This window comes from Anopheles arabiensis, chromosome 2 (assembly GCF_016920715.1).
Source record: "Anopheles arabiensis isolate DONGOLA chromosome 2, AaraD3, whole genome shotgun sequence".
NCBI lineage: Eukaryota > Metazoa > Arthropoda > Insecta > Diptera > Culicidae > Anopheles > Anopheles arabiensis.
In genome coordinates, this window is record NC_053517.1 from 40,100,070 (window position 1) to 40,123,863 (window position 23,794).

The 23,794-nt window shown below is 43.1% G+C and overlaps 2 protein-coding genes across 6 annotated transcripts in view; one reads left to right on the forward strand and one right to left on the reverse strand.

The window, feature by feature from the left end:
- LOC120908488 (PDF receptor) overlaps positions 1-23,794 on the reverse strand; it is a 29,494-nt gene that overhangs the window by 1,401 nt on the left and 4,299 nt on the right. For all 5 annotated transcript variants that reach the window (XM_040319497.1, XM_040319496.1, XM_040319498.1 and 2 more), the window contains exons 4-12: positions 6,498-7,015; positions 6,281-6,388; positions 3,867-4,027; positions 3,596-3,699; positions 1,482-1,638; positions 777-997; positions 623-692; positions 283-552; positions 44-189 (exon numbers count right to left, since the gene is read on the reverse strand). In XM_040319497.1, coding sequence (XP_040175431.1) covers positions 44-189; positions 283-552; positions 623-692; positions 777-997; positions 1,482-1,638; positions 3,596-3,699; positions 3,867-4,027; positions 6,281-6,388; positions 6,498-6,705 — 1,445 coding nt within the window. In that variant the 5' untranslated portion in view covers positions 6,706-7,015. The remainder of the gene's footprint in view (positions 1-43; positions 190-282; positions 553-622; positions 693-776; positions 998-1,481; positions 1,639-3,595; positions 3,700-3,866; positions 4,028-6,280; positions 6,389-6,497; positions 7,016-23,794) is intronic.
- On the forward strand, positions 11,089-12,826 carry LOC120908491 (rRNA methyltransferase 3, mitochondrial). The gene is given in 5 exon segments (XM_040319501.1): positions 11,089-11,428; positions 11,431-11,721; positions 11,724-11,939; positions 12,050-12,488; positions 12,567-12,826. Coding segments are annotated over 5 exon segments (1,380 nt in total). The 5' UTR covers positions 11,089-11,166; the 3' UTR covers positions 12,739-12,826.

Sequence of the window (23,794 nt, forward strand, 5' to 3'; positions counted from 1 at the left end):
GTGAATAAAAAGAACAGGGCTGACGACCCTGTGCCCGGCTTACCGTTGCGGTTCGCCTGCGTGTGGTGTCTCGTTGATTGGGGCGGTTGGATAGCCGGCGGAAAACAGGGACTGGCGCCGGATCGCCCAATCGTGGTGCCCACGGAGCGACAGGTACACGCTGATGCTTTTCATCAGTGCCGTCCGTACCTTTGTGGGGAGGGGGATTAGTTTGATTTAAATTGAAAATAAACCAAATTCTGCGCTGCAATAAAACGAGCGCTTTCCGGTACCAACACATACCTCCCCGTTCAGGAAGCAGTACAGCAGCGCGATGAAGAATCCCTGGAAGGAGCTGAGAAAGTGCGTCACGTACGACCAGATGGCAAACTCGAGGGCCGTCTTGTCGAGCGGTGCCTGCGTCATGTTCAGTATGTTGGTGATGCCGAGCAGCGGCACGAGGACGACCGCCGCCCGGACCGCTTTCCGGACCTGCTCCACGTCGCTGGTGTGGCTTTGGCGCAGCTTCACGATCAGCACTCGTATAATGTTGAGTAGAAATATGAAATTTAACTGCAAGCAAAACCGCACGATAAACGTTCACTTAGTGGGTTAATTAATGAATCAACGCGCAAACACTTACCACGACAGCTGCTAGTCTTGGACCTTCCAAAATCCAGTAATAAGGCGTCAAGTTGTATCCCCACCAGCATCTGCGTAGAGGAAAAAAACCCAAAAAAAAAACTGTACCATTTGTCCTTTCGGAAGCTACTTCATCATCTCACCAACCCACTTACTTCTGCTGCCGGATGTACTGCGCGGTTATGATGGCCCAGATGACGGTCAGTATGAGTGGGCCGCCCCAGCCGACGATCGCGTAAAGCTTGTGGGGAAATCTTCCCTGGAATACTGTCACCGTCACTACGTTGTGTAAATATAGTCCCTCTATAAACATCCACATAAACATGCAGGTCCTGGCGTACTCCAGCAGCACGTACGACGCTTCGCACAGGAAAAGCTGCACGGAAGGAGAACAAAAAGGAAACAGTTAAGTTGTCGCATGTATCAATTCGAGATTTCAGGCTGCAACAGGACACAATGTCTGTGTGTGTGTGTGTGTGTCTGAGTGTGGGTGGATTATGCTGTTTGATCTTTGCATTTTTTTGCCTCTCTGCCCACTGAAGCAGCACTCAAAGTCACACGGAATTTGCATAGCGCAAACACAAGGAGCGCAAAGCAGGCAGGAAGGCAGGAGGCAGGAGGCTATTCTGCACCGGCTAAAAGGGCATCTTTGGCAGGGGTTGGTGACTGTGTGTGTTAGGAAAGAGGCCGACATTGCAATGGACGATTGCACACGCGCCTCCACCGTCCATGCTCCAGTGTCTGCTGTGTGTTTAACCGGATTTGACCGGAAAGGATGGTGCAATTGTGCGGGGTCGATTGTACTTTAAATATTTGCCCAAAGTCAGTGTCAGCTGCCGTCGTGTCCCGTATTTGCTTACAGTGTTATCGATTCCTTGGCGGGAGCTTTCGTTGCCTTTCTTGCCACCGCTTCGTATGATCGCTTGGTCAATGTATACGGTCAGGCGGATCACCACCTGTATCACCATGGCAACGAACAGATTTTTGTGTATTCGCGTCCGGTTGTTGCGCAGACCGCTGGATGGGTGTGAAGAGGGGAAGAAACGAGAAAAAAAGAAAAACAAATTGAAACGATGAATAACCAATTCGTTGCAAGACAAATCGCTGTTCGTTCGGTCGGTGTTGCCGGGAAAAGGGCAGAAGTAGTAGTGTGCGTCATGGTTCAGGAACACATGCAGGCAACGTGTTAGTTTGGGAGTTTTTGGGTAGATTCAAATACGTCGTGTCTTGAATCATTTATTGATACATTCCCTTGGTCCAGTTACTTATCCTACTTTTGTTAAGAGATAAATGAAGTTGTTAGATACACAAACTCTATAAGCTAAACTATAACATTACAACATCAAAAAATCCAAAAATCAATCCAAAGCCTCTCCAAAAATCATTTCGATGTATAAACAACATTTTCTTGGGACATTTATCAGTGCTTAGGCATTTCTATTTCCGTAAGATTGACTATTCATCACATAATAATATCCATTATGGCTATACCCATACCGCTTTTTAATTTTACATAATTGACATAATGTACCAGAATCAATTTAAAATGTATCTGACCTCCAATAGGCCCTGATGCCACGGTAATTTTTTTTTTCAATTCAGTCAGTTCACCACCGGTAGGCATTATCTGCAGTTTTGCTAAAAAAGTCAGCCGACGCGTAGGGTAACTTCTTCACTAACTCATATTAATCTGGTTCAGATGCATTGGAGTACATCGAAATGCATTGAAGAATTAGTTATCAACGTAATAACAACGGTGTTTTAACATATTGTGCTCAGAATTTCATTAAAACGTGATTAATTGCATAAAAATATGTTTTTAGAAAGTGATAATAACAAGAACAAAGATTCAGTGATAATAATAAAACAACGCTGTGTTTAATGCCTAGATGGCCATACGGGGAAGATCGTCGAATCGCGCTGCAGAGTACGTCGATTCGATGCATCTACGAGTGAAAGATAAACATCATCCAAACCCGGTTGGTCAGTAAGACCGTCGTACTGTCGGTCTAAGAGGACACCAACACTCAGAATTGGATGTGCGGACCTTAAAAGACGTTAGAAACTAAAAGTATGTGTGTATGTGAATGTGAAGATTATAAACAAATGGAAAATTAGCTCGAAACTGTCCGAAATATGAATTATAAATTGTTGCAGTTTCATAGATTTTCTGAGTTTCGAGTGATATGATTGGAAAGCTTTATTTTTCCCCTCATATTTAGAAGGTTTTGTTTCAGTAAAGTAAGATAAACAGACGCATGGTCGATTATATTTGAATCAGTAAGCAAATATTATAAACCAAAAAGGTGTTAAGTGTCCGTAATTCTAAGCAATAAGTTGTAAAAACGGTCTACAATAGGATGTTTTTTAAAGATACAACCAATTACAACCAGTTGTCTGTTGCAACTCGCTTCCAGGGTGCCATAAAAAACGCTCATGACAATTTCTCTATGTTTGATTTGAAGTATGGGATATAAATGCCGAATAGGCCTCATCCGACAAACAGAGAAGTGTCTCACGGTGTTCATGGTCCTGTCTGGAGATAGCTTTTTGAACACACACTCTTGTGCAGTTGTTAGATTCTTTTATCCTGCGAATCTCGAATTAAATATTTAATATTTTTTATCTAAAAGACTTGAATTTATTCCACAAGTTGGCAAATTAGGAATACGTAAAAGTTGATACATTGAAAAGAGAGGTTTAAAGAATACATGACTTTATTATGTCTGAAAAAACGGTCAAGTAGTCCATCTGTTATATTTATTCTGTATGGGAATAGCAAGTAATTAAACTGTGTCTAAAGATACATAGTTTACAAGTGCCCTTTTCTAATGCTCGTCCAAGCTGTAACAAAGACTCGGAAGGTTTAAAGATACCCAACCATATAATCTTATCTTAAGAATGAACATCTTAATACGACGTATTGTCATACTTGTAACTTATACAAAAAAACTCCAATCTAAATAACACTTACCGAAATTTACAAAATATGACTAACGAAACAATTAACGCTACTAGTGAAAGACTAAATCCCACCGTCTCCAGTGTGCGCGTTCGCTCGGCAATGTCAAACTTGTCCTGCAAAAAAAAGAAGAAGAATTATAACATCAATCCACTTATACTAGGCCCACACCACCACTATTGTCTGCGTTCGAATTGGCTCTCGGCTAATAATAGCAGCTTAAACCGTGGTGGTGGTGGTGGTGGCGCGGCAATTGCGCGAAAGAAATGTGTCCTGTACGTACATTCGCTTCGTCGTCGCTGCCGCTGGCGTAAAGCTTTCTAAACAGTTGTATAACTTCCGGGCTGTAGCAGGGCGTATAGTTGGTCCATCCGTGAAGGGTTGGCGGGGAGCCCGGTTTGCCCTCCCACTGTCCTTCGGCACTGCATCGTCGTTCGGCAAACTCTTCGTGGTGGGAGAGAGAAGGGGGGAACAGGAAGAGGAATACAATATAAATATAAGCAGGAGAAGAAGATGGCGTGCCAGCAGATCCTGACGGTTGAGGCGCTTTGCAAATAGTGTACCCCGAGAGCAGTGCAACAACAGGCGGCGCCTATGCACATGCCAGTATAACAGTTCGTTTTCGCTCCCGATCCCGAAATCCTACCAATGCGCTGCGTTGGCAGCGGTTAGTAGTTTGACAAAACACCGTGCACTTATTGCATGTGCCTTTGATTGCGAGGGAAGAGGAGTTTGCCCACCACTGCTGGCTCATACAGTCGTTAAGAATGCATTCCTACCTGTGTGTAGGGTTTGCACACCGGTTTCGTAACCCGACCGAAGAGGTGGAACCGATTCTTGATGGTGGGATACCGGCTCGGTTGCGCAAGATGTAGTAGAGCAAATAAATGGATTGTGTTGCAACAACTGAACAACAAAAAAACGGCACTCCCTCCCACCCAAACTCTTCCTTTCTTTTCCCCGAATCCACTGGAGTGAGGCGATGTATTGTTGGAAAGCAGCCATGAAAGCGTCACCAGGACGAGAAATCAGCTTACGTCAAGGTTTGCGTAACGATGCTCATCATGGCGGCTTAAACGATAAGCTGCTCCCCCTCATCCCACCCACACACACACACACACAAATACGCCCAACCATCTCAATTAATCTCACAACACACCTTGTATTACAGGATGGAAAGGATGGAATGATATGTTGCCGTAAAAACCGAACAATAATGACCTCGATTGGGTCATTATTGTGTGTCCATGAGTGGTTGGAGTAGGGCCGCACCTCCCTCCTTCCGTTCCCAAAAAAAAAGCCTTTGAAAAGATTCATCCTTTAACCAGCTTTTCCCATTTGCGCTTTGTGGGTGGTAAAGCAGCCGCACCAAATCCTAGTCTCTCGTTGGCTCACGTGTCCCTTTTTGCCCAGCCCAGCTGGGTGTATTACATTGCGGGAGCTTCCGACAACATCCGGCATCGTCACGCAACATAACTACGTACACATACATACACACCCACACACAGAAGCAGGAAAGGGAACACGACTGTACCGAACATGTGTACCGTGGCGTGGAGGAGCCCAGCACACGGGCAACAGGTTGGATTGCGCGCCACTGCCGTTGCGCAATCTGCTCCAACGTGCAAACGGGCGCAAAAAGCTCTTGCCCCTTCTTGGGGTAAATCCCCCTTTTCCAGGCTTTTTTCCCCCTCATCTTCCCAAATACACCAAAGCCTGGCAAAACGACCGAATGGTTACGTTGAATCGTTAGGTTGAGGGGGGGCCGAAAGTCGGGGAAAAAGTAAAACATTGCTCCCGCGAGCATCATGCAAGAGGGTGGCAAGGAAGGATTTTTTACTGTGACCTGCTGGAAACATACACACATGGAAGCATAGATCCGAAAGCTCCACAGCACACTGGGATCACGCGGGCTTCACCAAACGAAGGACCCCACGGCTGACGGCTTCGAACGTCTCCGGCAACCGAGTGCCGAAAAGCCACAAGCTCGCGCAAGTTTGCGTGTTTTTTTGTTTTTTTGTTTTTATTATGGGACCATTGGGGGAGTGGGGGTGGTTTTGTTTATTGCTAAATCCTTTCCCCCCCAGGTGCCCGTTTTTATGGAGCTGTAGGAGCGTCGGCTTTCTCACTGACATTTGCCAAACGATTATGATGATGATGCTGATGTGTGTGTGTGTACGTTTTTCATCCATGATGGGGGTGATACGATGGGGCTGTTTTGAAGTCGACGATTTCAGGGATGCGTTTTGTTGCTGTTGTTGTTGTTGTTTGCTGCCTTTCCGCAAATAAGCTGCGGTATGAATGGCGGGATTAATGTACTTTAGCATATTATTGCCATACCTTTTTGCTACAACTCCTACTTCCCCCCTCCCTCCCCTACAACCCCCTGCGGGATGGTATCCGATAAGGGTTCCCCCAGCAGGCAAATCCTTTTATAGCGGAAAGCAGCAAAAAGAGACCCCACCGCAGCAACAACAAAAAACGAGCATAAAACCACAAATTTGTTGCTACGACGTGATGCTCGGCGTTCGAACTCCCATGGTGGTTACCATGTTGAAGCTTTTATTTTTGAATCATCGCTGTTTCTGCGCTGTCCTCCCAGGCTCGTTGAAAAGCACCCAATTACGCAAGCAACTTTTGCACACGCCAATCCACCAATTTCCCATCCGGGGCAGAGCCCACTCGTAAAACACTCACTTGAGGTATCGATTCCGTGTGCTGGAGGGCATCGCTGTCTTATTGTCAAATTGGCTGGTGTCGGGGGCCAGCATAGTATGCTATCCCAGGTCCAGTTGCAGTAAGGAACTGTGGTGGAGGGGGTTAGAGTTAGAACGCCAAAAAAAAATGGAAAGAGAGAAGGATACAAATGGTTAGAAAGTGCTGAGCCACTGGGCAGAAACGGCCGCGGGCTCACCTGTATTCGGTATAACGAACTCTTCATATTTAAGGGCACATGAGTCAAGCGTTGTGTTGATGAACAGTTGTGTCGCATCAGCGGTGCTGAGGGTGGACGCGGACCCCGCCGCAGCAGCAGCAGCAGCGGCAGCCGCAGTAGCAGCAGCAGTACCGGCAGCGGCAACAGCAGCAGCGACAGTAGAAGGGCCACCGTTTGTTGACACCATGGCGGACCATATCTATGGAATTTTTGTTGCGCTCCGTGCACTCCGTTTGCTCCGTTGTGCCCCTCCTGTTGTATCCCCCGGTTGATTGTGCGCACCCGGCTGTATGGTAGATTGCAATCAGATTGCTGCGACTAGTTGCTGGACAGGACCGCAGACCACTGGTGTCTGCCGCTACTGACCGGCGTTCCGTTCTGTAATGGAGGTTCGCTGTAATTTCGGTGCACTTCGAGGTACCAAGCGCTCCAGAGTACGTTGAGTTGAGTGTTTTTTTCGCGAGAGTGCTCTTGCGTCTAGACTTTTGCTGTATTTGCTGTGAATGAGGAAAACGGGAATAAAAAAAAAACAGTGGAAATCATTAGAAACATTGTGAACCCGGTCCGTGAAGCGAATGTTTCTGAACTTCGTGCTTATCACACTGTTGTTGCCGGCTCTATGCGCCGCCCCGTTTTGCTGCATTTTGCATCGCACCAGCCGCATGTCATCTTCGGGCCGGCAACGGCAAAACACACGTGCTCGGCGCTCTGCCAGCGGGCGGCAACCTTCAGCTCCAGCGAAGCACTGCCAGCACGACTGCTGGCAAGTTGTCAGCCTTTCGCAGGCAAGCGAAGCAAAATGGCCGATCCGCTTACATGGCCAGGAGTGGGAAATGGAGGGGGGAAATGGCCGTGCAAAGCCCGCTCAACACGCTTAATCGGCCCGTATAGCCGCGTGTATTTTTTTGTAGATTGACTGGAATCCAACAAAAGACTGGAAAGCCCCTTGCAAAGAGCAGGAAAAGTGGGGATGGTCCGTTACAATATGCTAAGTAACTACGGCAGTACGGCCACGGCGCACCCGGGAGCGCCCAAGGACCGTGTGCACAATGCCATTGTAGCTTCTTCCCCGAAAAGCAAGCGCGCGAGGATCGCGGATGAATAATGTTATGGAGAGGATAATGAAACCTGCGCCGAAGGAGCGCGTCCAGGCAGGAAACTGCAGAATCAGGACTTTTTGAAGTATGATTTCAAGTGTCATCAACAGTTGCTATTATACTTCCCGCTGGCGGCACAAGAGAGTTCGTCCCAATCGAGAAACTGCTGCTGCTGGACGGAACGGACGAAAGGAGTCGTTTGGGTGGGAGAAGGGCTGGCAATGTGATGAAGAAAAAAAAACAAGGTTGCGAGAGCACACGGTAAAGCGAAAGCGTGGAAAGACTTGAGAAAAATACTTCTTTAATCAATAGTTTCCTGGCCGGTTCGCTGGCGCGGATCTGGCCCGGCCTGACGGGGCTGCGGTTTTTGGCCACCGGAAGCTGCACGCTTTATTGGCATTAGGGATGGTCGGCTGGCGGGGAGAGTTTCCTTTCCTGCCGAACGGAAGGATTTCTTTTTTTCTCTCTCTGGCACTTGCCATTCATTTGCGTTCGATGGACGGAAAAGCTTTCGTGAAGCGTGTGGGATGAAAGTAAGCTTTAAGTGAAATAATTCAATGAGGGTACATATTTTACATTAAACGTGTAGCTAATTTCCAACAACTGAAAATTAAAAACATTGCCATTGTTTTAATGCATCCAGTGTAGCTTTTTGTCACGATTGCCTGCCTAAGGGTAGAACCGTTACAATGTTAAAGCCAACCTTCCATTCATACGCTGGTCGGTGCGCGGGTTCATTCATACCCACGCACACTCGTTGAAACGATGAAACGTCCTTGTCAGCGAGATATCTACTGTAAAAAGCTCATTAACCATGAGCTAGACACGTAAGTGGCTTATGTCTTCTCGTCCGCTGTGTCTGTTCTGTTTTTTTTGTCGTCTTTCTGTTCTAGCTCGTCAGGACCAACTTCATTGATTATCGATGAGCAGTCAAATGAGCATGTTCGTCGTGGATAAGTATGTCAGGGTATGCACTCACTCTAGGGAGAACAATAGACGTTGTACCAGACGTCGTTTGTTCTTCTCATACGAGAAATTAACGTTGGTCGATTGAACGTATCAAGAATCGGTAAGATAATTGCTTGAATGATTATTTCCATTTTTACCTTTCCAAATTTTATCCGATATTACGCTGGATCCTGATGACGGTTTTATTGATAAGCACATTCATAACAAGGTAAGATAGACCCATCGGCATTGGGTTTGGATAGTTTGATATCCTCAAGCCTTTCAGATAACTGATATTATGATCAACAACATGCTTTATGTTTGCTCCAGTCTCTTTTCAAAAATCATCGCTCCATCAATTCTTGTATTATTGAGTTTATAACTCTTACTTAGGTTTAGGTAGAATCGTTTTATTGGGATGGTGCATATGAATATAGAGGGATATGATAAAACAGAAGCGTTTAGGTGCATGGTAGATGTCTCGAGGATGTGATAAAAAGGATGTATCGACTTCCTTAAAAGGCTGGGTGAGGTACGATTCACCACTGGATCGTCCTTTTCTTGACGAAATGATCCAGATGTGAAATGTTTCATAATGATAATTAATTAGGTGATAACACTGTTACTGAATAAAAAAAAGTCGAATAATCAATAGCCATTATCATTTTATAACTTAGCATAATCGAACGTATTCAAAATGCGAGACATTGAGTACACATTTTATGTAAAACAATGTTACACGAGATGGTCTCTCTGACATAGATGTTAAAGAAATTGTAACTTACCAATACAGCCGAAGCCGAAATAATAAATACAAAAATGTACCTTATATAGTAAAAAACTTTCCATCGATTGTTGCGTTTTTTCATGAATGAAAAACATGGTTTTTTCGTGCGATTTTGAAATGTTCGGGTAAGACGGACACCTGATATGGGAAAGATGGACACCATGAAGGGTAAGATGAACACCTGTAGAAAACGTTGGAAATTGAAGAGTTTTACATTATTTTAATAAATTCTATCGTTTTCCACGTCCTGGTACGTTTATAAACCAATTCTTGGCCTATTGCAACGACGATTCATTCAGCCATGGTTTTAGGAATTGTAAGCGCCGCTTTTAAAACATCGTAGAATGCAGCATCTAAAGCATTATTGAAATATTGCACACTTACAGCTGATGTTGCTCCAGCTTACAGAACAACAGTCTAGAACTTCCTTTTAGGAAAAGTCCACAACTCCAGTCTTTTTTGAGGGGCTTGTTAATAGTTCAATCCATGTTCCACCATGTCACAATTCAACATTTGATATTTGTAATCCCATAGAATTTCTCATCTATTCCTGAACAATGTCGTATAAATGCCTCTTCTTTTTATTGTTTAAAGTTGTCCAAGTCGCGACAAGATATTGGATTTCGTGAAGCGCCTCATCAGCGTCGAGCGAGTAATAGCATAACGAATGGCTACTATTTTGCCCGGTGTTTCATTTCTCGCTTATTTCAATACTTTCTGTAGTTGCTGGTTGGTTTATAAATTCGGAATAGCCTTATTAAAGGTATTTGATGAAATTTATTCATAACCAATTGATATAAGAAGTAAAATAAATCAATAAATTTGGTGTCCATCTTTCCCTACAACAAAGTGTCCGTCTTTCCCGCTTTGGTGTCCGTATGTTTAAACCACCAGAAAACAATATTTTGTATTGCTTTCATTCTCGTTCTTTCGCCAGTTTTTCATTAATGATCACGACAACTCATTCATGAAATAAAACTTCCGGAAATATAAACAATACAAGTTGTAGAGCTTAAGATCCGTAGTAGTCAAATTAGATCCACAAGGATGCTCATGATTGAAAATTTATTTTGTTCGTGGATTTAACCAATTTTGCATATATTATGCCAAAAATGTTCTCAAATGTGTTGTTTAACTTTAAGTTAAGATGCTGCATTGTTGATTTCTTCGAAAATTACCATTTTGATGCATTTATGAGAAGTGTCCATCTTACCCGCAGTGTCCGTCTTTACCTACTTTCCCCTACCAATTATCTACAATAGTTCTTTCCCTGTAGCATGTTAAATGAACTAAATTTGATTTCATTTCTTTAAATTCCCTTCTAATTAGTTTGTACTGAAAGTGCACACGAACAAAAAATTTAAAAAAATCATAAAAAATCACATTTTACCGTTTTATCAGTTAAAAAACCGAATGCTGGGTAAAGCCATGTGCTTTTGCCATGTGTCCACATTCTTTGTACCAAGATGAAACCAAACCAAGGTAAATTAATGCCTGCGGTTGATTGCTGCATGATTTTTTGAATATTGCGTGTTCCGTTCTTTTGATTATTTTGAAAATAAATTGTTTCAAACGAGCAGTTTCTTAATCCGATAGCAAAACACGAGTTCATACTGCGCACTGGACATTACGCACCACGTTCCATCGCCACCGCCAGCGCGTTTCCACGTAGCGACGCGAAAGGAACCATATGTTTTTGACAGTTCTCACGCACACGTGCACCGAAGCGCTGGTCCGCGCTGTGGGGCTCGGCTTGTTTACGTTTGTTTACATTCATCGGCGGCCGGGAGCGCAAGCAGTTCGCAGCGTGCTAACGATGATTCGAACGTGGAAGGTGATGCGATTTTGTGCACAAACTAGTGTCCGTGTACCGTTTTATCGACAGTTTGGTGTGGTGAGTTGTGTGCAGCAGAAACTTGCTTCCTCCCTTTGCGCACCGCGTGGCACGCGCGTGAGTGAAATAGTGCCGGAAGCATCGTCCGCTACGCCCGGCGACCCGGCGGGAAAGAAACAATCCGCCGTACCGAGTGAACACACCGACGACGGCTGGGGTGCTGAAGATGAGCTGCTAAACAATCGCAAAGTATTCCCAACCTAAAGGTTTCGGAGCTGCTGAAAGATGTGCCACGGTCCAAGCTGCGGCCGGACCGTAAATCGGCAGACGCGTCGCGGGAAGCAGCGAAACCGCCAGCCCCGCCCGTGCACAGGAAAACTGCAATCGAGAAAGACACACTCCAGATACTGCAGCACCGCTACCAGGATCCGAACGAGTCGGAGGAGCGGTACGACAAGGAGTTGAAACTGCGCTACACAATACTACAGTCGAACGATGCTCGGTACCGGGATTTGATGATGCTGATTGGATCGCGCAAAACCGCGAGCGCGAGCGGATGCTGGTGCTGGAGGGCCGGCGGTTGATAATGGATGGCTACCAGGCCGGTTTACGGCTGGAAGCGATTGTGACGAGTGATGTGAAGCTGCTGGCGGATCTAACTTTCAGGGCAAAGCTGAAAGCCTGCCCCATTTTTCTCGTTAAACGGCAAACCATGATGGAGTGGTCATCGTTAACAACGAGCCCGGGCTTGATAGGTAAAGAGAAAAAAAAAAAAAATTGGCGAATCGGACGAGAGCGAGACCGCAAGGAGGAGACGGGAGCGTGCATAATTATTTTGCGCTTGTTTGTTTCCATTTCGTTTCAGGGATCTTCGGCGAACCGTCTAATATGAGCGAGCTAGTTACCCGGAACGCGACCGGCAGCAAACGGCTTCCGGTGACGGTGGTTTGCGACAACATCCGCGAGCCGAACAATTTGGGCAGCATTGTGCGGAGCTGCGCCGCGGTATCCGTACGGGAAGTAATTCTGCTGAAAGGTTGCGCCCATCCGTGGGATCTGAAGTGCCTGCGGGGCGGGGCCGGCGCACACTTCCGCGTGCCGATTTACGGTCCGATCGAAACGTACCAGCTGCCCGAGCACGTGCGTGCCGGTTCAATCTTTGTGGTGGCGGACAACAAGAAGCCGACCGACGAGCGCAACGGATTCCGCTGGAAGCACTACGATCGGATCGATTACGGCAGTGCCGATCATGTGGTGCTGGTAATCGGTGGTGAAACGTATGGCGTTAGTGATGACATTCGAAGGTGCGTGTAGCCCCAGGGGTTTGTATGTAGCGTTCTGCAACTGATTTAATTGCTTGTTTTTTCTCTCTCTATCCCTAGCTTGATTTATCAGCTCACACAGAACGACGGGGAGCAAGCGCCGCAAGATCGCAAGTTTGTGGCACATATTCCGCTAGCGAATGGCGTCGAAAGTCTCAACACAGCATCCGCATTGAGCGTTATTCTTTACGAAATGAGACGAACCTTACTGCAGTTAGAAGATACGACTTAGGAGCTATGGCGACAAACACACATACACATCGAATGCTCGAGCATGTAAGGAATTTAGTAGTAAAATATTAAGTAATTAATACAGTAAATAGATACTCTTGTTCATTGTTGCAATGAGAGAAAGAAACTGCTTTGCTTTTGTTTCGATCAAATACGGAACATTTAAATGGCTGTCGGTTACAACGATTTCAACTCACATTCCGGCAGTTTCTTGCACAAACAACGACACTTTTCACTAAATCTAAACCCGAGTGCGACAGAAAAGCTGTCCAATGTTTGTTGCCGCAATGTGATGTGCGGAGCTTTACGGCGGGTCCCACTGTTTCACTCATATGCAATCGATCTTGCGACCACGCCAAACATCCTTTTGCCCTTTGCCCCTTTGTGCTGCCACGTTTTAAAACGAATGTCAAAAGTATTGAGACTGACGAGCTGAAAAACAACATTTATCAATCTGCCAATGCAGTTGGCTTACGCGGTCCATGGTGTCTTTTTGCTGGTGTGCTTCATGCTTATGGCCTGAGCAGCATAACGGCACTCGGGCTCGGGTCATAACCGTGAATGGCGTGCGTGGGCAAAACCGAACGATGGAAGAGATGGTTGTGCGATATTTGAGTTGTTTTTTGTTGGTCTCGTGGTTCTTGCGTTAAACGTTTTTCTAACTGAATTGTGTATCTACAGCCCGACCTTCATACGGATACGAAAAATAAACTGAATTAAGTATTTTCTTTGGCCAAAAAAGAAAAAAAAAACGAAACGAAAACTTAGATTGAAGTATCGTTGGGGTCGAGCTGCAGAAATTCCTAAGCTCGTACGATTTAAGCTTTGCTGAAGCCGTATCCCAGCGCACCGCGCTTCATTAGGTTTCTCTTTTCATCTATCAATTATCAAATCATCTTCAAGGTCGGCTACCGTACGATGCTAAAAATTGAATTTCATGGAGCCCCTGACTCAATCAATTTGCCACGAAGCATGCGATCCAGTTAAATAACATCGTAAATATGATTAACAATTCAAATCAGCACCTCACACCGTTGAGAGCCGTCTTTGCTATGCTGTGTTTTATATATTGTGCACCGTCTATGATTAATCTCTCTACCAGTCCCGCGCCGGTAGCGTTCATCGAACATTCGTGGTTTTCATGAAATGAATTTACGTTTAGCGCTTCTGGCGCATGCCGGGCAAATTCCTGTTAGCACAAGTTACCAACACGGTGGTTAGCGCGCCAAAGTGCGCTTACGTGAAAAATGTTGTTGATTTTATCCATCTAACAGGAAAGCCGGATTCGTAAAAATAATTCCTTACAGTACACACTACCAGGTGTGGGGCTTTGCCGTTCTACGGCAACATGAATTTTAATAAATGAACGTTTTTTTAAATACAATTTAAATTCCACCCATGGTTAACCTTTCGTGTGGGCGCTACTTTCAGAACTTGTGATGCAAATGACTGCTCACATGATGTATGCCGGTCCGATGGCTTTTAAAATGGCGCAGCTGTTAATTGTTAAAACCATCGTAGGTAACACTCATGCAATCGGACTGATTGGCACACTACACACTGCTCGGCATCACATTGTGCAAAGGCTGTATAAATAATGGTACTTTGGAAAAACGGACAACCGTAATTGAGTTGCAATGCGTGCATGATGGTTGTTGTCCGTGTTTGCTGGTCTGAACTGCTGCTATTCCAAGGGGATGCACATTGAGTTTGTGAGCACCGTTTCACCAAACCCGACGCTGGATTATGGATGAGTACCTGTGTTTGGCACAAATGTGCAAGACCCCTCGACGCCAGTGATGTGGTATCGCAGTTGAACGCCTCGGAGATGAAGTTCACTGAGCAATGAATTGTAAATGTTGCTGTTACTTTTCTAATTACTTCTTCTGTCGTCGTCCTGCCGTCCTAGCCGTCGAACCTTTGACGTCGTTGTGTTAATTAGGTTATTTTAATTAGTTGGGCAATTATTGTTGTACCTATTTATATCTTCGGCGAACATTAGGGTGTTCAATCTTGGGCGAAACAATATGAATAAGATATGTTACAGGCCCTATAAATCTACAATGCAATGTAAAATAACGTGTCTTTAACGACCATTTTAATGGTTCAAAACAATTCTTAAATAAAATTCATAATATTAAAGTTAAGTGCATACCGTATTAAGGGGCCGTTTGCTAACTTTAATAAAGTAATGGTAAGGAGCAAAGACATTGTTGAGATGATGCAAAACAAAGCAATAGCAAATTTGCACCATGAACAATTTTAATTGTACATTTGATACCCACTGCTCAATTTAAAATGGAAAAAGTTTCTGTGAAAACCATCAACACAGCTGCACTTTTTTTTGTGTGTGTGGAAGGATTTATTTATATCGCAACGATTCGATCTCCTCGCCAAATATTTGGGTCGAAGAAAAGGGTTCGTTTTGTTCGTTTTGTTTTTTTGCTGTGCAGTGTTACTTTTTTGAGGAATAACTTTTAGCAATGGAGAAGGCCGAAAGTGTGTCTCAAAACAAACAAAATGCAAAACACACAGGACGAAGAAGTACAAAGATAAAGGAGAGGTATGCTTGAATGTTGTTGGTGGGTAAAATGTTTACAACGAGCATATAATTTCGAGTATTAGCATTTCAAAAGCGGTATGTTTATGTAATATGGGCGTCAATATTTACGTCATGATGTAATTGTGATGATATTATGCTGTATTTCCCCCCTTTCCCCCATTGATTGTCAATGTTCAGGTGTTTTCTGTTCTATTGCCATAACAAAATTAGATCCTCTTCATTACTATTACATTACAAAATTAGATCCTCATGTAAAACAATTGAGCTTTTTTGTTAACGGCTAAAGTTAAACATGTAGGGAAAGGTAGGTAAAGACGGACACGTTAAGGGAAATGGTAAAAATCTAGGGATATATAAGTGCAACGACCATGAAAATGTGCGTACATTATCTTACACTCATGTTTTATCAGAAAATGTGTTAAAACTTTTAAGTTTCCATCGATTTTTGCGTTTTTTTCATGAATGAAAAACATGTTTTTTTTTCGTGCAGTTTTGAAATGTTCGGGTAAGACGGACACCTGATATGGGAAAGATGGACGCCATGAAGGGTAAGATGGACACCTGTAGAAAAGGTTAGAAAGTGAAGAGTTTTACAATATTTTAACAAATTCTATCGCTTTCCACGTCCTAGTACGTTTATAAACCAATTCTTGGTCTATTGCAACGGCGATTCATTCAGCCATGAATTTAGGAATTGTAAACGGCGCTTGTAATATATCGTAGAATGCAGCATCTAAAGCTTTATTGAAATATCACACACTAACAGCTGACGTTACTCCAGCTTACAGAACAACAGTCTAGAACTTCCTTTTAGAAAATTACTCCGCAAAAAGTCCACGACCCCAGTATTGATGAGGGACTTGTTAACAGTTTAACTCATTTTCCACCATGTCAAAATTCAACATTTGATTTTTGTAATCCAATAGAATTTCTCATCCATACCTGAACAATGTCGTATAAATGCCTCATCTTTTTATTGCTTAAAGTTGTCCAAGTCGTGAGAAGATATTGGATTTCGTGAAGCGCCTCATCAGCGTCGACCGAGTAATAGCATAACGAGTGGCTACTATTTTGACCGGTGTTTCATTTCTCGCTTATTTCAATACATTCTCTAGTTACTGATTGATTTATAGCATCGGAATATCCTTATTTAAGGTATTTGAAGAAATATATTCATCACCAACTGATATAAGATGTAAAATAAATCAATAAATTCGGTGTCCATCTTTCCCTACAGCAAGGTGTCCGTCTTTCCCGCTTTGATGTCAGAATGTTTAAACCACCAGAAAACAATATTTTGTATTGCTTTTATCCTCGTTCTTTCGCCAGTTTTTTCATTAATGATCACGACAACCCATTCATGAAATAAAACTTCCGGAAATATAAACAATACAAGTTGTAGAGCTTAAGATCGGCAGTAGTCAAATTAGAGCCACAAGGGTACACATGATTGAAAATTTGTTTTGTTCGTGGATTTAATCAATTTTATATATATTATGCCAACAATGTTCTCAAATGTGTTTTTTACCTTCAGTTTGGATTCTACATTGTTGAATTACTCGAAAATTACCTTTTTCATGCATTTATGAGAAGTGTCCATCTTACCCGCAGTGTCCGTCTTTACCTACCTTCCCCTACGTGTTTAAAGGAAACAAGTACACATACATTAAATGACGGCCAGCTGTTCTAATAGTAGTTGCATAGGCATATTCAACGTCAGACATGTATTGTTTCCCACTCGGTTCAAGCCGGAATTCCGCAAAATAAGTAGCGAACTTGCACCTGCAATCGCACGCCAATTGTAAACAAAACACTGTCAAAATGATAGCACGGTAAAAATTGATGCTTTAGGCTGTGTTTAGGCTGTGCGATCATGACTCTAGATAGTCGAAGTCTTTACAGAGAGAGTAAGCCTCTGAATATGCTGTTTCAAACAAGCGTTTGAACAACATAGGAGGATACATCCCCTCTCGCAAGAAGAAGAAGAAGAAGAAGGCTGTGTGATAAATAGGATCAAAACAATATATTTGTTCCAATTATTAAACAGTGGATTAAAATCAGTATTTTAAGTAAAACATAAGTATATAAGTAAATGTAAGAAAATTTTGCAACAGAATCGTGAGATTTGACCTTATTTGTTTGATTACAATCAAAATGTGTGTAGTGTGTAGTGTAGTGTAAAAAGTGTAGGGGAAGGTAGGTAAAGACGGACACTGCGGATAAGATGAACACTTTTCATAAATGCATGAAAAAGAGAATTTTCGAATAATTCAACAATGCATCATCCAAACTGAAAATAGAGCAACACATTTGAGAACATTTTTGGCAGAATATATGCACAATTGGTTAAATTCACGAACAAAAAAAAAATTCAATCGTGCGCTTGTGACTACTGTGGATCTTAAGCTATGTAACTTGAATTGTTTATATTTTTGGAAGTTTTATCAGATGAATGAGTTGTCGTGATTATGAAGCAAAAAACTGGCACAAGAATGATAATGAAAGCAATAAAAAAAATAGTTTTATGGTTTTTATGAATCCTACCACCAAAGTTTTGGCTTAACTTTGTCATAGGGAAAGATGAGCACCGAATGTATTGGTTTATTTTGCTTCTTATGTCAATTGGTTATGAACAGATCGCATTAAATAGCTTAAATAAGGCTATTCCGAAGATAAAACCCATTCAGCAAATAAAGAAAGTATTAAAATAAGCGAGAAATGAAACAACGGTCAAAATAGCAGTCATGCGTTATGCTATTACTCGCTCGACGCTACTGAGGCACTTTACGAAACCCAATATCTTGCCACGACTTGGACAACTTTAATAAAAAAAAGTGGAAGCACTGATAAGAAATCGTTCAGGAATAGATAGATTTTATGAAATTACAAATATCAAAAAGTTCTATCTTCAATGGCCTCACCTATTAACAAGTCCCTCAAACATGCTTTGGTCGTGGATTTTCCACGGAGTAATTTTCTAAAGGGAAGTTCTAGACTGTTGTTTTGTAAGCTAGTGCAATGTCAGCTGTTAGTGCCCGTTATTTCAATAATGCTTTAGACTCTGATTTTTTCGAGGGGTTAGAAGTGGCGCTTATAATTCCTAAATTAACGGCGGAATGAATCGCCGTTGCATGTGGCCAAGAATTGGTTTATGTACGTAACAGGACGTGGACATCAATGGGATATGTTAAAATACTATAAACCTCTTCAATTTCTAACGTTTTCCACAGGTGTCCTTACCCGAACATTTCAAAACAGCACGAAAAAATTCATGTTATTATTTCATGAAAAAAAACACAAAAATCGATATAAACTTAAAAGTTTCAACACACTTTCTGATAAGACATGAGTGTAAGGTAATGTACGCACATTTTTAAGGTCGTTGCATTAATATATTCCTTGATTTTTTTTTTTAAATTTTACTTAAGGTGTCCGTCTTTACCTACCTTCTCCTACGTTGATCATAGGGCGTCATAAATAAACCTTATTTTGTGAGACACAATTGTTAGCGGCTTTGTTAAGGAATCCATTCGATTTGAGCAAAATCAGTCTAAATATTTTCATTTGTATTAAAAAAATCTAAAAGCTCTCCATCCACCGGTGATTGTGTGCACACGTTTAATGGAGCAAATCAGCTAATATCATCGTCCTTCCCGCCACCCGCGCCATCACGTCGAGCACAACACGGTGTAAACAAATTCCGATTTCCTCCGACCGGAAAACACTTGAAATTGATTGCTCTCGAGCGACTGGCAGGCGTGAACATAAACACCCTTCTCACCCCCCCATCCATTCAAGAACGGGGGGCAGTACAGCGAATGGCACTTTTCAAACGGTGGCCCCCCGGTTGGATGAGCTTGCAATTCGCCCGGAGCTGTTCGCGGATGCTATCATATCGCCGACGGGGTTCTGGTCCGCCGATGGCCTCTAGCCATCAGTGCGCGCGAAACCGGGATTGTAAAATTTGTTTCGAATTTGATTTATGACAAGCCCGTCCATTATGCTTTTAAAAGGGAGATGAGCGAGAAGAAGATATGGCGAGATACGACGAAAGAGACAAAAAACGTCCGGAAAACTCCATATTCATTTGTTATCTGCATTAAAATCTGATCATCACACCGCAGAATGCGCCGATTCAACAGCACCGCCTCGTCGATCAGCATACTCTCTCTTCCACAACTTTCAGCTTGCCTCCTGGCTTTGGCTTTGTACAGTCTTTGATGAAGTCATATGTTGAACAAACAGATCACCGGGAGGGAGAAAGCAGCCCAAAATATCCCAAATCATAGCGCGGAAGGAATTTGCGGTTGTTTATGGCGACTGGACTGGAATACCTTTGGCGAGTGATGAATGGCATATGCACCTGGTATGGCACATATTTTTGGCTGGAAATTTATGCGTTTTTCCTGTTTTTTCCCTCCAGTGATATCCTAAAGCCCATCCCATTTCAGCTACGATATATCCTCGTGGATGATAAACGGTAACGCGATTGCTGGCGTAGATTTACCCTTCATACAGAACAAAAAAAAAGGTAGCACACATAAATTCAGTGGCACCAGAGGATCAAGTATGACGCATAAATAGTGGCATCAGAGAGGTAAGAAAAAGAAGAAAAACGGCAGCAAAACTGTTGGCAGAAAGCTGTTCATTTCCTCCACTCCCAGGGCTGCGCATTACGGGGATGACCTTCGGCAACCATTTTCATTGCGATGCCGGGGTGCCATCGCGCGGGGACGTGATTTCGGAAAAGCATCAGCATCATCCCCAATGTCATCTCCGGCTGGTGCCGCTGCAGCAGCTACCGCTGTTGCAGTAGGTAGTAGCAGCAGCAGTGCCATCTCATCATCTAATTGCAATGGTGCTGCAAGATCAAAGAATGTGGAAAATGTAATATCCCCGCGGTGCCTGCTGGTGGTGCTGGTTTGGTTGGGCAAATGCCTAAACCAACCAATCCTGTCGGCTGCATCATCATCATCACCGACGAAAAGGGGGTGACCGTGGGCGGGTTGCTTAATTTCTAAGAAGCTGAAACCGGTCGGTATCGAGTAGTTTAATTTGATTTAATCATGGAATGCCTAAAGTGAGCGGTCTATCATCTGTTTGCCCTTTTGTCCGCTTAGCGGCAAGCCGGTAATAATTGTGTTTAAAAACATAGTCCTTTTTGTGAGGCTGTGTGTGTGTGGACGAACATATCGTATTAATAAATTAACATTTCATTAAAACAAACGCCGGTGCCGGTGCTGGGAGGACGCATCGGATAATGCCGGGTTAAAACAGTCCCAGCTGGAGAAGGTTAGACAAACTTTCAAATCAAATCGACTCGCATGGAGTCGTATCGATCAGCGGGGGTGTTTCTGTTGGGTTGTTTCTCCAAACGTCTGCACCTTTCCCCAGCTTTGTTCATATGGTTTTGAATAAAAAATGCCACAGTGTATATCTGATACAAAACTAACTGCCCCATCTCGGCATCGTGGGAGAGCAAAAATGGTGCCCATCCTTTGTTCAGGAAGGGACGTAAAGCCAACACGGTTTTGTAAACAAAAAGTACACAAGAAATCATACCAAATGATTCTGCTTTTTCTAGCACTGCTCTACTGCTGCCCCGCATAAGGCTGAACTTTTTGGCAAAACCATTTTGATTGCTTTTGCCTCTGCACTGTGCAAATGTGAACCCGGGGTCTAGTCTGGCTGCCTTGCCGGCTTTGGCACTAGTCAGCCGCTGCGTGCTTGCCGGAGCCAGTCCAATATCAGCGCACCGTTACACAGTCGGATGAGAAGTGGATAACAAGTACACAATGCGCGCCGAGAAGGTAGAACTGTTGGCTGTAAAAATAATAATAATGTACTTAGCTATTTACTTTGCTCCGTCTGCTGGGAATGCTTTGCCCAACGCAGCGGGATGGGAAAGAGTTACGGTGCAACGGGGTGCGAGACGATAGTTTGAAATGGGAGAACATAAAAAGATTTCTCCGTTTATCACGATTCTGTATCTGATGTTCTCGCTTTTGTTTGATGTTAAATCGTATTATTCATTACATTATTCAAGTTGTTGTATATTTGCTGTGTGAGTAACAGTTTTATGTCGACTAAGAATGGATGGAAATAAAGAAATACGTTCAGAAATGCCTCTATAAGTAAGTATTTGAACATTTTGAGATTAACAGAGAACGTTGACCAATAATTAATTCTATCGAAAATAGAAAGACTTTCCAGGTTAGACGTCCGACGTTTCCTATGTGTATTTTGAATTTGTAAGTGAATGGGAAAGGACTCTAAGGGTAGCTTGGACAGCAGACATTCCCATGATGTGGCAGCCATCCAATCGTTCACAGAGCTTTGTTTTGTATGAATTTAAGATTCCAACAGTTCAAGTTTAAAAGACCAAGAACCGAACCGAATCATGGAATGTGCTCTATCTGTGCGTCTTACGCATGGACTTATTTACTGTGCCTGTTATTGTGCCTATAGGAAATATGGAGATGTTTATGTCCTTGTCCTCTCTTCCTAAACCAGGCATCATCCCTACTACATGCTCTAGCACTGTCGCATCGATTAGAGTATCAGTTTCGGCTTTTGTTCAGGTTACGAATTCCTGAACCACATTCCTTATTAAGTTTTTGTCCAGGATTCTTGTTTGACCTAGAGCGAATTAGTAATTCTTACGCGTTGCAAATTTGGCATCTGTTCACATCATCTTTGGCATTGTCTTGTTTTCCATTGTACCTTCAACGATTGACTACAGAGTCCTGAGAATGTGAAAACACTCTCGCGTAAATGGCAAAGACTGTTCATTTCTCGATCCCACCCACACTAAACCGTAGTCGTCGGCTTTCGGTACTGATGTGCACTTAGCTCTGCAGACTATTTACATGTATTTTGTTTCTGTTTCTTTTATTCAAATTTAGATAGATGTTGCACATCATCCTGATATTGAAAAAGTAACGTTCACATGTTCCTCAGAAAAGAGATTTTCAGAATTCGATGTATTTAATTTCACACCTTTGTTTGTCTGAATTTTGATTGGTTAATTTCGTTGCTCGTGGCTTAGGGAATGTGGTTGTGCTAATTTCGTGACGATGGTTTATCGCTACAATGTTTGCATCTTATAAGTAAGGCCCAAATCGATGGAAATGTTTGAGCGCTAGGTTTTGAATGGCAACTTTTTGAGATTTTTCTACAAAACTTTTATTACAAAAATTGTGCGCTGACTAATAGCAATATCATGGTTATTAGTTTCTATTTCAACATTTGTTTGCTAATGCAGCAAACAAAATGTCCAAAACAAAACATTGACAGTTTGTCCACACGAGTTTGTTTGAAATCTTCCCCCAACATTTTCATATGAAGCGATGTATTTGCCTATGGGACCGGTTTGAGTTCCCAATGCTATACAAAGAAATCAAGAACTTAAGACAACACCCACATAAGACCAAACAATTCTACCCAATATCATTTCAAACCTGTTGCTGTAAGGCAAACAAATTTAGCAAACCATTTTGTTATGCTTGACAACGGGTGATAACAAATTGGAAACATTAATAACAAAAAGCGGTTCCGAAGCGCATTTTACAACATTTCCGGCAAGCAAAATAAAATGAAAACTGCTACTGTTAAGTAATCATTTAATCAAAGATGTGTATCCCGCCGGAAAGCCGGATCGTCCTTGAGTCGCAGCACAAGAACAGCATAAGGGAGTGTAAAAATAAAATTTCGTAAACAACGAACACAAATGCTTTGGTCAATAGTTCATCCTGCTCCTGCACCACACGTCGGACTTCCTCCCGTGCGAAGGATGGCGGCAAAAATTGTGCGGGTATAAAAATAAGAAAGTACGATTTGTCAAACACAAATTGAAGATGTTGTAGAACCGCTGATTGCAAGATAAGAAAGCAGGTCAGCGGACCAGTATGGAGTGGGGTTTTTGCCCAGCTGCTGTGTTTCCTCCTCCCTGCTTCCTCCACTGCTTTTTGTTGTTTCCTCTCACTCTCGCTGTATGCTGTGTAAATTGTGTACTGTTTTCCTTTTTCCTTTACAGCACAGAGTCCACTTTCCTGGTACGGCTGAGCCACACACAGCCGCCGGAATTCACGATTTTTGGGCGCCGATAGGGTACGGCCCAGTCAAGTGCAGCTCTGGCGACAATAACGCGGGCGGATGTGTATAGGTAACGAGCCATTTTTGCAACATTTTTCATTCCAACTGTAATCCAATAGAAGTGCGCCAGGCTGCAAAAAGATGTTGGTGGGATGAAATCTGGACCGTGCAAAGTCATCGGACGAACGCTTATCCACTGTCGCGAAACTTTATTCGTGGTGGTCGAAGGATTTCGCGAATTTCACGTGCCGGATGTCACATGCAAGTGATCCCAACGACATGCAAAAGCAAAAGGCAGCCCTTTGAGTCCTTTGAAAAGGTTAAACGTGCCTAAATAATCGGACGTTTCTTTTTTGTTTTGTCTTCTCCGTATTCGTCGTGTCTCATGCTGTATATCTTT